We start from the raw sequence: 12105 nt of genomic DNA, 5'->3' as shown, positions 1-12105 counted from the left end.
CACAGTAAAGTTTAAAAACATTCTCACATACTTATATCTGATAAACCTATGAAGCAGAGAACATGATACCTGTTTTCCTCTGTTTCGTTTTCATTATCTAATCATAGTCTTGAGCAGGCTTGCTCACACTCTGAAGCTAAAGGTAGTGTTGGACTACCTGCTGTAGTTAGGACCAATCTTGGCCTTGTGCACTACCTACTTGGTGTGCTTGGTAGTGATGAGTTATGTTGAGCAGGAAAATTGTTGGAGTTAAGTCATTTCTAGCCTTTAGAATAGAGATATTCCTATCAAATAACTTCTAAGCCATTATGCTACTGTTCCTGAGTGATTGAAGCCTCAGTATGCACTGCCTTAATGGGGATTCAGGCCTACCACATTACAAGGGACAGCACTTTGTTATGTTACCCATCATAACACTGCCAGGAGCAGTGCTTTTTCTGTCATCTTTGTTAAATGCTATGAGGAGAAACCTTTCTTTAATCACCAGGATCAAAGCAGGAGTCATTTGGGTCCATGAGCTCTTCCTGGTAAATGGAGATGTCTTTAGGTAGATCTATATATTAAGGCTTTTAGGGAAGGAAAAGGAGAAGAATAAATTCTTACCACTTCTGTGTACTAATTCGCAGCTGTTAAAATTTTTTTAATGTACCACGAGACCGTGGTAAGACAGTTTACCTTAATGTCACCACTTTCTAAATTAGGTAAACAGGAACTGTTACGCTCACTTCAAGTGAGTTTAAAGAATATGGCCCCGGTCACACAGACTAGGTATCTATAGACTGAACTCTGTATACTGGGAGCTCAACCCCAGTATTGGGGTTTTCTTTCTTGTCCAGTGTTCTTTAGGCTGTATATTCTGAGTTTACATTTTGGTCACTGAATTCATTCCCCATTTTCTTTTGAAGCTTAGTGTCAACAGAAGTAGGGGGAAGCGGGTGTTCAGATAAACAGATTTCTAGTGTAGGTGTTAGTGTCAAGGAGGCGGAACCTGTGGACATGGCGAGGGTGGAGCTTTGAGCAAGTGAAGAATTGTGTTTGTGTAGGGACCTGCTGCTGTTGAGGGAGAGGCAGGGGGAGGAGAAGCAGAATAAGTTTGCCTGCTGTTCAGCATGTAGTTGTGTTTAAAGGGCTGATCAGTAAGTAATAAGGAGATTGTTGGCTGAGCAGAGCAAACCCATGTTTGAGGGTCGCGGAAGCATGGCTAGTGTTAAACAGAAAATTCATCTTCAGCCTGATTTTGATGTCTGCCTTGCTTATGCTGTGGGCTAAGTTATCCTGTTAACTTATATCCTATACAATTCCCTCCCCCCCCATTTTCCTCTAACAAGTCTGTTTTGCCTTTTCTGATGGATTTTACAAAGAGAGATTTTTGCTCAGTGTTTGTCTTCGTAAATTCTCATTGCTGCTGCTGCTCTCAAAAGGATTGTATAAATGAGGTGGGTAAGAATTTCCAATATATACCAAAGGTGTGTTGTGATATTTATGTATGGAAGATTTTAGTTAAAGTATTGGGATTGTTAGTTCAGAATGCTTTTCAAAATAAATTAGTTCTGCAGTTAACTTACACAGCATTTTCTATGAGGAGGAAGGAGACTTTTCTCAATTCTGAGTGGTTAGGAGAATTTTTACTCTTAGGAAGAGAAAAATGTTACCCTGACACACACTGCAGCTTAAGTTTTTAAGAAGCAAGTGCTGACAGTTTTTAAGAGGGAGAAAATTGAACTGGAGAATACTATATTATGACTCATTTTAATTTTTATTATGACTCACTTTTATTTTTTCAGCAGATAGCTGCAAACTATAAGTATATAGAATTGACAGAAAAACTCAGTCTGTGAGATGCATATAAGTTTGGAGTTTTTCTTAGTTTAAATAAAGCAACATATTTTATAAAGATTTATGTCAGTTTTTTTTTAAAAATATCAACTCGGATGTACCCTTGGAGAATCACAATTGTTTTTTTCTTTTTGTTCTCCATTTAAGATTGCATAAAAGTTACCTTTTTGTTTCATTTATGAGAATATATAATTTTAATCTCAAAGGTGTCTTAAATGGATATACATTAGCTGTTGAAGAAGTACTTGTGTGTAATGCAGAATAACAAGCCACCGTTTCATGTCAAAGAAACATTTTATGGCACTTCTGCCTGAAGAGAGGTCTTGTGAATCACAGCAGTGAGGAAGAGTGTTTCTGGAGTTGGCAGGTTGCTAGCTCTGGAAGGGTGAAGGGACAGGGTGCCAGTCTTTAACTTAGGTTTTCTTATGTGTAAAACATTAGCTCAATTTATATTCCTTAGTACTCTTTTCTGTTTTGTGTTCTTGAACCTCATTCAGAATAGATGAGCAAAACTTTGCTTGTGTTGGTCAGAACAGAACTGAAATAAGACTGTGTGGGGCTAAATCAGAGAGTATAGAAAAGAGGTGTCATTTGAAGGATTTTTAGACTCTTAAGTTAATCATCTTTTTTGAAATAAATTCAGGGAAAAAAGATGAAATATTATCATGAAAACATTTTCTTATTGTTCTGTCTGGTGCTTAAATCATGTTTTGGAATAATCTTAAATCAACTTTTTAATTTAAAAAATTATCAATTATTTAAAAAACAGTTCTCTTAGATAGAACAAGAAGCTTCTGAGTATGGTGCATCTTGTGTATTGAAACATGTGCTTGTTGATTTTAAGTGGCTTTCCATCAAGTGCCCCAGATGACTTCAGTAGGTCACATTCAAGGTCATTGACGTTTTATGCTTATTTTTCCTTTTTTTTTGGTCACTTTTAATATATAATTCCTATATATCCTTGCTTCTTTCCACATGATTCAGAATACCTCTGTTAGATATTTTGATATATATTTGGATAACCCTGACTTCTGGTGCTTGGTTAAATTTCTTCTTGTCTTTTTCATTGTTTTAGTGGGTGATGTCTGAATACAAGCTGCTGGACTGTCTCTGTTGTATTGGCTGTCTTAGTGCCTGCAGTGTTCTTTAAGGCAGCAGTAGCAGCTGAATATGGCAGTGGCGGTGGCAGTTGTACAGTAGTGATGCAGAGTTTTCTGTACCTGAATCTTGGCTATACTTTGAGAAAGCAGCTTACCCTAGTAGAGTCAGTGTGTTATATGATGCATAGTTGCTGGTTTTGCGACTGTGATCTGGTATCTCGGTTGTTCAACTCGCTTTTCTACCTGTAAATAGAAATTCCTGTTGTGAGTGTGTTTGTCTGCATAGGTCGGGTTAACAAGAGGATTGTTTTTAAGGATAACCAAAGCTGAAAGCATGTTCACTGTGGATCTTGGTGATGATTTTTCAAAGAGAATTGTATGCTTTCTTTTTAACTCTAAGCCTTATTACCTTTGGTGATTACTTTTGAAGTCAAAGGTGCCTTAGGTCAGCAAACTTAATAATCCAGAGCTTTCAACTTGGATAGTCACATATGATTCTAGTTCCCATGAATATAGTTAAACAGGTATTATCCCCCTTTGCTAGACAGGGAAACAAAGCTCAGAGCTGCTTCTGCTTGTCCAGCTCACGCCTAATTCAAGTCTTATGCTCTATCCTTTCGTCTTTCCAGTATGCCTATGCTAAATTGAAATGGAGGAGTCTTAATATAGTCAGTATATGTGTGATTTATTAACTCAATATGTAGAGTTGCCAGAAGGTCAGACTCATTCCTCTAAAATGCGTGTGTTTATGGAAGTGGGAACATGTCTTCTAATCCTGTTCTATATCCTCTTTAACTTCTTTCCTATAACATTTGAAGTGTCCTTACATGAAAGGCCAGCTGTGTATTAGTGTCTAATTTTACCAAAGAAGAATCTTTCAGATAGTTTTCTGCCAATAGTGAGTGTTCTAGGAACTTATAATATACAGTATCTTATTTTATTTTTTTAAAAGTATTTTAGACTGTTCTTCCCATTATATTTATAATTGGCATCTTAAAAGTTTGCTTTTATGCTTTCACATGTTTGTTGTAAAAATTAAAAGCAAATATAAAAAATCTCCAGTGTTTCTGCTACCAGAGAACTTTTAGTGAGCATCATCCTTTAAAAAAAAAAAAAAAAAAACAGTTCCTGTTTTCTTTAGCTTTAATTTAAAATACCATGCCATACCATACCAGCTTGCTCAATTAAAGCAGGCTTTTCCTTCAATGACATTGTTTTTTGTTTTTATTAGAATGATTATGTGAAGACAAGGACTGGTGGGGAAGACTTAGCTAGACTTGAAAAATAAGAAGATTGAGGAAAAATTCAAATAATATGTATTGTCACCGAGATATTAGATGATTAATTCTAGTCCCTGTCTCCTCCTTGCTGTGTGTTAGGTGGTCATAGACTTACTGTGCCTCTTGGAAAGTATATTGTGTTGCTACTTCAGCTCAGTCTGTGTGACTTAGAAGAGGCAGGAATAGATAATGAGATGTTCTTCTCCACACCACCTCTCAGACAGGAGTAGGTTGTTATTCTTCTATCTTATATACATTTTCCACACACCGCTGAAATTTTTGTTGGCAAAGAATTTACCTTTTGTGAAAATTCTTAAACTATTACAATGATGCTATTTAATATAATAGTGATGTTAAATTTTTTTCTGAAATTAATTAGAAAGTTTGTCTTTCAGATGTGTCTGATGTGTTGTCATTTTATGTTTTCATATGTACAAGACAATTTGCTCTTCAGTTACTATACCAAACCAGTCTAAATTCTTCCCTTCTTACTGAGTTTGTTAAGGAGTACTGTAATGATAGAATACCTGCCAGACTAAGCGTGTGAATTCATGCCCACACATGGGTTCTCTGTTCAAAAGAGTTGCATGTTATGTTGATTAATGTGTTAGGGAACAAGGTTGAACAAAAGATCTTCTAACCAATTAGAACATTTGGGCTTTGTTTTAGCCAAAATTTCCATTACCTGAAACATAGCAAAAGATGCTAACGATAGTCTGCTTTTGTCACCAGCAATGTCGTGGCCATGGAAGTGACTCCGCTTTCTTAACTATTCCCTATTGTTACCTTGGAGGGGCTAAATTGCTACTACCCAGCTTTGACCCTGCATGAACTAGATCCTGCAGGCAAACCAGGAAAAAGCCAGGATGGTGAGAAGGCAGTCTGGTAGAACCTTAGGAGGCAAGTTCAAATTCAAGTTCAAAGTCCCTGCCTTCATTGATGTGTTCCTGTTGCCATTTTTATGATTTTCAGGGGGTGAAGCCAGCCAGTTTTGACAAAGTAGCAATTCCTGAAGTGAAGGAAATTATTGAAGGATGCATACGGCAAAACAAAGATGAAAGGTAAGTTGCCTCTTTTGACCTGGATATTGCTTAAACAGAAACTTCAAGTATAATATGCTTTGAATAGAACCGTCAACCTAAGGTGTATGTAATACTTGACTTGTGGTTAGTTTCTCTGTTTATGTCTTGTAATATCTTTGAAAGTAAAGTTCTGTCCACTGGAGGTAGTATTCAGATTTAGTATACTGAAATATCGTAAAAATGTGGTTTGGTAGACTGAATATACCAGAACCACCTTAAATGTAGCTTCTACATTCGATAAGAGCTACTTACTTACAGCATCTACCTGATTTGTAAAACTCACTAGGTTCTATCCTGATACAGTAGATCTCTTCCTTAGCTGTTTACCAGTTAAATTCTAAAGATGAAGTAAAATTTTGGCTCTTTAAAATCAACTCAGCTATGTTGGTCTCGATTTACTGTTGCTATGCCAGAATTGAAGAAGAGCAAAATGTCAAAATTCCTTTGAGTAAGAAGAGACAACTTCACCCAGGGCTTGGGAGGAGATCTGGCTTAGTCATTATGCTAACAGAGGGCTTTTCTCAGAGGAGTGGCAAGTATCTGATCTGCCATATAGCTGATTCATCACCCGTTAGGCATGGCAAAGGTCCAGTGTCTGTTTTTGAAAAATAATCTACCTTCAACCATCCCCGTCACTCTCCACAGAAGAAAAAGTAGACGCACTAGTACAAAGTGTAAATTGAACATAATCTACCTCTTGAAGAATGTGAGTGATCAGGTATTTCAGCCAAATTAAAGAATTCCATATCTTCACTTCTCCAGTCTCATATTCTTTTCATAACTTTGTTATTTGGAAGAGCTTAATAAGATCTTGATCTTTAAGGCTTTTTAGTAGAAATTTAGTTTGGGTTTCTGTTTTTATATACACTGATTGAAAAGGAGACGCCTTAATCTCTTGAAGAACATTTTTTTAAAAAACCATAAAGGAATATTTGTCTCCAGTCATAGAATGTGGTCCTCTTGTTTCTTGTCTGGATGGAACAGTTTACTAGATTACTGGTATTCTGAGACCATTTATCTAGAGAAAACTGTTCATAATCAGACTTCTGCTTGCCTAGTACACTAGGTGCTGAACCGAGAATTGAGAGGATTTATTGTGTAAAGAAAAATTGCTGTATTAGAAGGTAATGTACTATAGAAATAAAAGGTTTTTGAGTTTTGATTCCATGATTTATGACTTTTATAACTGAGCAAGATGGTCAGTCTCTCTCAGAATCCATCTATTTCCTGCTGATCAGGAAATGGTATCTCATTGGATACCAGAAATCAGATGAGATCACATATACAAGACTTTGGTTAACTATTAAAATAAGCAGTATATAACACATTTAAAAATATAACTTCCAGGGAGAGTAGCACTTACATATATACACTACCATGTGTGAAATAGGTACCTACTAGGAAAAGTGTATGGCACAGGGAATCCAGCTGGGTTCTCTGTGATGACCTAGAGGGGTAGGAGGCTCAAGAGGGAAGGGGCTGTATGTGTACATATAGCTGATTCACTTTGTTGTACAGCAGAAACTAACACAACGTTTTAAGACAATTATACTCCAGTAATAAAAAGTATCACTTTCAGCCCTTATTCATAAATGAGATTGTTTTGATCTTCCATAACTTGAATAAAACTGTAATCAATGCTTAAATGAAGCAGTATAGAAATGAATTAGAAAATTCCTGTTCTTTTTGTAGTCCTTTTTCATTATTCTAAACATAACATATTTGAGAATTATCTTTTAAATCTAATGGCATTTTGTTTTTTGTTTCTTTCCCTTCTCTTTTGAAGATACTCTATCAAAGACCTTTTGAACCATGCCTTCTTCCAGGAGGAAACAGGGGTACGGGTAGAATTAGCAGAAGAAGATGATGGAGAAAAGATAGCCATTAAATTATGGCTACGTATTGAAGATATTAAGAAACTAAAGGGGAAATACAAAGACAATGAAGCTATCGAGTTTTCCTTTGACTTGGAGAAAGATGTGCCAGAAGACGTTGCTCAAGAAATGGTAAATTAACACTGATCAAGCCATTTAAATTTTATGTTGATTTATATACGTTGATACTATTGATAGAAAAGCAATTTATGAAGCAGTGTGTATGTCATATTCTATTGATAAAAAATTACATTAATGGTCCCAAGATTTATTCTTATTTTAGAAGACATGTATATGCATAGTTATGTATAGTGATAGGTGGATGGACAGACAGGCAGGCAGGCAGATACACAGAGAGGGAATGAACTGGAGGACATTTTGAAGTCATTTTCAAAGTCTGTAAGGTTGACTGACTTAGTGTAACCTATTTAGTTAGAATAAAAAATTGTTTTGCATATTGATACATTAGCCTTTGGTCAGTTATCTGGGTAATAAACCCAATAAGCAGATCACACATTGTTTTTATGTCAAAGAAAATTTTCAGGATAGATCATTAGTAGGCAGCTTTGGCCAGTCGTTTTCAAGGAAACGCTTTGCCAAGCTTAGGCTTTCCATGGTGCCTTAATAGCCATTTACTGCGCAGAGATGCAGACAGTCTCTGCCCGAATGTGTCAGAGCCATTCAGTACTTATATCTGAGAAGCAGTCAGCATGAGAGAGGTACTTATTTTTAATTGTCAGGTTTTTATATTATTTGAGTTTTTATTTTTAACCTTCATATATTTACCACAGTTATTTTGTTTGGTTAAGTGGTTGTCTAGTGAAAAGATGGTAAAGCGTCTACCCACAGTGCCGGAGACCTGGGTTCAATCCCTGCATCGGGAAGATCCCCTGGAGAAGGAAATGGCAACCCACTCCAGTACTCTTGCCTAGAAAATTCCATGGATGGAGGAGCCTGGTGGGCTGCAGTCTGTGGGGTCGCAAAGAGTCAGGCACGACTGGGCGACTTCACTTTCTTTTCTTTTCTTTCCTTTCTAGTGAAAAGAAGTAAAAGCAACACAGGTTCATACTGATGGTTATGTGTGAGTGGGGAATTGAGTATAGTAAAATGAGCCTTTTGGTTTTACCACTTGGATGCTTAGGTTCCCTGTTGATTTGTTATAATTAGTGAAGGTACATGTACTTCATGAGTTTGTATAAAGATAACAGCATCTACTCCATGAGTATCTGCAAAAACGGTGGGCAAGTGCATAGTGCAGACCAGTGGTTTCACTGTTTGGTAAAGGTCAGTCCTCGGACAATTCTTTCTCCCTCTCCTTCTCTGTTTTCCTTTCCCCAAAGGCTGTTGTTTGTGTTTGGTTTGTTTTCTTTTGCTATCCTGCTGCTTCCTGATGTACCCTTTCATCCTGTAGGTAGATTCTGGGTATGTCTGTGAAGGTGATCACAAGACCATGGCAAAAGCCATCAAAGATAGAGTGTCGTTAATTAAGAGAAAACGAGAACAGCGTCAATTAGTGCGGGAGGAGCAAGAAAAAAGAAAGCAGGAGGAGAGCAGCTTCAAGCAGCAGGTGGAGCAGCAGCCCAGCACTGCCCAGGCCGGAGTCCAGCAGCCCCCTGCCACCAGCACTGGTGGACCCGCTGCCTCTGCTGCGTCTGCGTCCGTCTCCACGCAGGTAGAGCCAGAAGAGCCTGAGGCCGACCAGCACCAGCAGCTGCAGTACCAGCAGCCTGGTGTGTCTGTGATATGTGAGTATCAGGGGCCCAGTGAGGTTGCTAGGCACGCTCTTAGCTGACGCTCTGTCTTCCTGATCATCGTTTTGCACTGGCCTCTTGGTTTTGAATTGTGAATCTAACATATAAAAAAGAGGTTTGAAATGGTTTCTGTCTCTGTTTCCTTTTGGTTCTTACGTTCACATCTAATAGCATAGAAGAATGGGACAGTGGAGAAATGGGATTAGGATGTGAGAAATTCTGCAGGTTCCAGCATCTTGGATGTTCTATTTGTAGATTCCTACCTTTTACAATTTCTTAATAGTGAAATGTGACAGGTTTATCTTAGCTACTTAATATTGAACTGCTTAAACTGATTTCAGCTCTTTTAGCAAAGCTGAATAACGTATAAACTAGAAATTAATGAGGCTACTAGTTAACTAATTAGAACCCGCTGGTCTCCATGGTTCAGACTTTGGAAGCTGTGTCAAACTTCAGGCCTATTAACAACTGTTCTGTTTTATTCCCCCTTGTTCATCAGGTGGTAAATTCTGTGATGGCCAGGGGATTTTCTTTTTTTTTTTTTAAGATGAAACTTTTCTACATGGATTCCTCCATTAAACAAAGAAATCTACTTATTAAAACTAGTCATTCTTTATTTAGTTCAGGTCTGTGCAAAGATAAGACCAATTAACTCTAAAATCAGGGGTTTGTGATGCGAAAATGTGAATCTCCTTTTCATGATTTGTCTCTCTGTCTTGTATTTTGGCAACTTCTCCTTCAGCTGACGGGACGGTTGACAGTGGTCAGGGGTCTTCTGTCTTCACGGAATCTCGAGTCAGCAGCCAACAGACAGTTTCGTACGGGTCCCAGCATGAGCAGGCACCTTCCACTGGCGCCCTCCCAGGGCACACAGCATCTGTTGTCCAAACGCAGGCTCAGCCCCATGCGGTATATCCACCCTCAAGTTTGGTGAGTAACTGCGCAAGAGCGCGCACGCCTGTAACATGCTCAGGGCACACTCTGCCGCTGAATGAGTGACAGCACGAGTCCAAAGTGAAAAGTACAAGTGGTGCCTTTCCAGAAGAGGCAGGTTATTTATTATAGAGTGCCGTCGGAGTGGTTCAGGCAGGGTGGGATACATGCATTACTCTGTGAAGACACTGTTCACAGGATTTAAACTAATCAGCATTTGATTAAAGATCATGCTCTCTAGCACTTTAAAGTTGAAACTGTTCAAAGCAATGTAAGTTAGACATACAAATGGTTTGGGGGTGGGGGGCAAGGAGAGTTTTTCAAGTTACTTGAAAGAATTACTAAGTATTTTCTGTAAGATGTCTTATTGTGTAAAACACAGGTAAGACCTTCAAACCATTATAGAATGCTGCATGTGAGTACACAAGAGAAAAGGAATGACCATTTAATTTAGCGCTTGTGTTTAATCATCAGTTGCTATGCGTGTTCTTGCCTTAAAGTCTGTGTTGGACACAAGTTCCTTCCCCAGTATATGTTCATTTGCTTCTCCCCTTTATTTTGGTATCTGTTTTATGACTGATTTATTTTCAGATTTAATTTGTAGCAATTATATCCTGATGTATATATTGTGCATTTGTACCTATGCATATATACACACACACACACACACATTACTACCCATGTTTTACGTTAGCCACTCTTGCTTCTCATACAGAGAATGTTCAAATAGACCAGTAGATAATACCCCATTTCTTTGGTCAACCTTCCATGAAGTCTTCAGAAGTGAACAAGATGCATCTTCTGCCTCAGGACGGAATTGAGAATAACTGGTCACTACAGTGCTCTTGTTTAGTGAGATCTTTAGGCAGATAGATTGCCCCTCTGTCTCAGAAACTTTTAATCTGGATTTGTGGAACTCTTGTTCTTCATTGAATGAAACTCTTTTCTCTGGTAAGAAAATACTTCTGCTTGTTCTGGTCTCTTACCCTACAGCTGGAATAAAAGATGTTTGCTTGTTTGAGAGTCCGTTAGTTAGTTCTGCATTGGCTACATCTTAAGATGAATGGCCACAATTACAGAAAGAAAACTTCCAGTTGTAATAGCAATCTACTTCTCTGACCTTTAAAATAAGTAGGTAGGGAAGAACAGCTTTATACAGACTGTACAAGTGTATTTCTGTGGTGTAACAAATATTATTTGTCAGCATTTCTTATCAGTTTCTACTCTAGTTGATTTCTTCTGGATCATCATAACTATAGATTTTTTTTAAAACTTTTTAATCTCTTGGCTTCCTGCATCACAGGATATGAACTTTGGGTCTCTATTTAGAAATGGAAAAGGATTGACCATTTACGAAGATGCTAAATATTTAAGCCACAAATATAGCTATATTTATTAATGTTCTAAAAGCACACCATTAATGAAATGAAAAAAGGCAAACACTCCTGCCTTTTAATGATAATATTCTATGGAAGTGTCATGAAGAATTACTAAATATTGAGGATTTTTCAAAGCTTTTGTAATCAGTCCTAATTCCAGGAAGTATTTACCATGGCTTGCAATAGCATATCGATTACGAGTAAAATTGAAAAATACAAGAGAAGCAAGAGTGGGGGAAAAATTAATTAATTAAACAGCTCACAGTTTCTAAAAGGAAATAACAGACATGCTCAGGACAGCCTTAGAGCTTTAGATTTGCTGCTTTGTAGCTATATTGAAATCTTAAGATGCTTTAAACTTTTAAACCAAAGTTGAACCTCTGATATGGCTGAAAAAAATTTAACGTTATTCTTTAGAGATTCACAGTTTAGATATTTTTCCATTGACTACATTAGTAAAAATACAGAATATTTCCCGTACCTATTACGAATTATGTCTAGAAAACTAATGCTTTTCCTGGAATATGACTTTTAGCTTTATAGACAGATAGGCAAATGTGATAAACTATTCTATCGGCCAGCAACTTTTTGTCTACTGCCTTCTAAAATCGGATTGAGAAATCTTGTATGTCTGAGGTTCCCAGAGCTCCAACAGAGCAATCCAGTCTTAAGATCTTCTGCATCTTATAATGTGCATTAAACTGATAGAATTTATTAACAAGTTTGCAGAGACTGCAAGCCAGAACTCATCGTTTTCCCAGTCTGTTCTGCTGCCTCAGTTGGTCATTCTTATTCATACACTCATAACAATTAATGTTATTTCAGAATGTTTAGGAAGGTACTTGATCATTATTTTGGTGGTTAATTTTA

The 12105-nt window shown here is 37.4% G+C and overlaps 1 protein-coding gene across 30 annotated transcripts in view; it reads left to right on the top strand.

The window, feature by feature from the left end:
* Window positions 1-12105, top strand: part of WNK1 (WNK lysine deficient protein kinase 1) — a 130233-nt gene that overhangs the window by 79230 nt on the left and 38898 nt on the right. For all 30 annotated transcript variants that reach the window (XM_027540988.1, XM_027540985.1, XM_027540984.1 and 27 more), the window contains exons 5-8: window positions 5189-5277; window positions 7085-7304; window positions 8584-8917; window positions 9666-9853. In XM_027540988.1, coding sequence (XP_027396789.1) covers window positions 5189-5277; window positions 7085-7304; window positions 8584-8917; window positions 9666-9853 — 831 coding nt within the window. The remainder of the gene's footprint in view (window positions 1-5188; window positions 5278-7084; window positions 7305-8583; window positions 8918-9665; window positions 9854-12105) is intronic.

The sequence above is a fragment of the Bos indicus x Bos taurus genome, chromosome 5 (genome assembly GCF_003369695.1).
Source record: "Bos indicus x Bos taurus breed Angus x Brahman F1 hybrid chromosome 5, Bos_hybrid_MaternalHap_v2.0, whole genome shotgun sequence".
Classification (NCBI taxonomy): Eukaryota; Metazoa; Chordata; class Mammalia; order Artiodactyla; family Bovidae; genus Bos; species Bos indicus x Bos taurus.
Note: the sequence above shows the minus strand (reverse complement) of the source record. Positions and strands in the feature narration are given on the sequence as shown.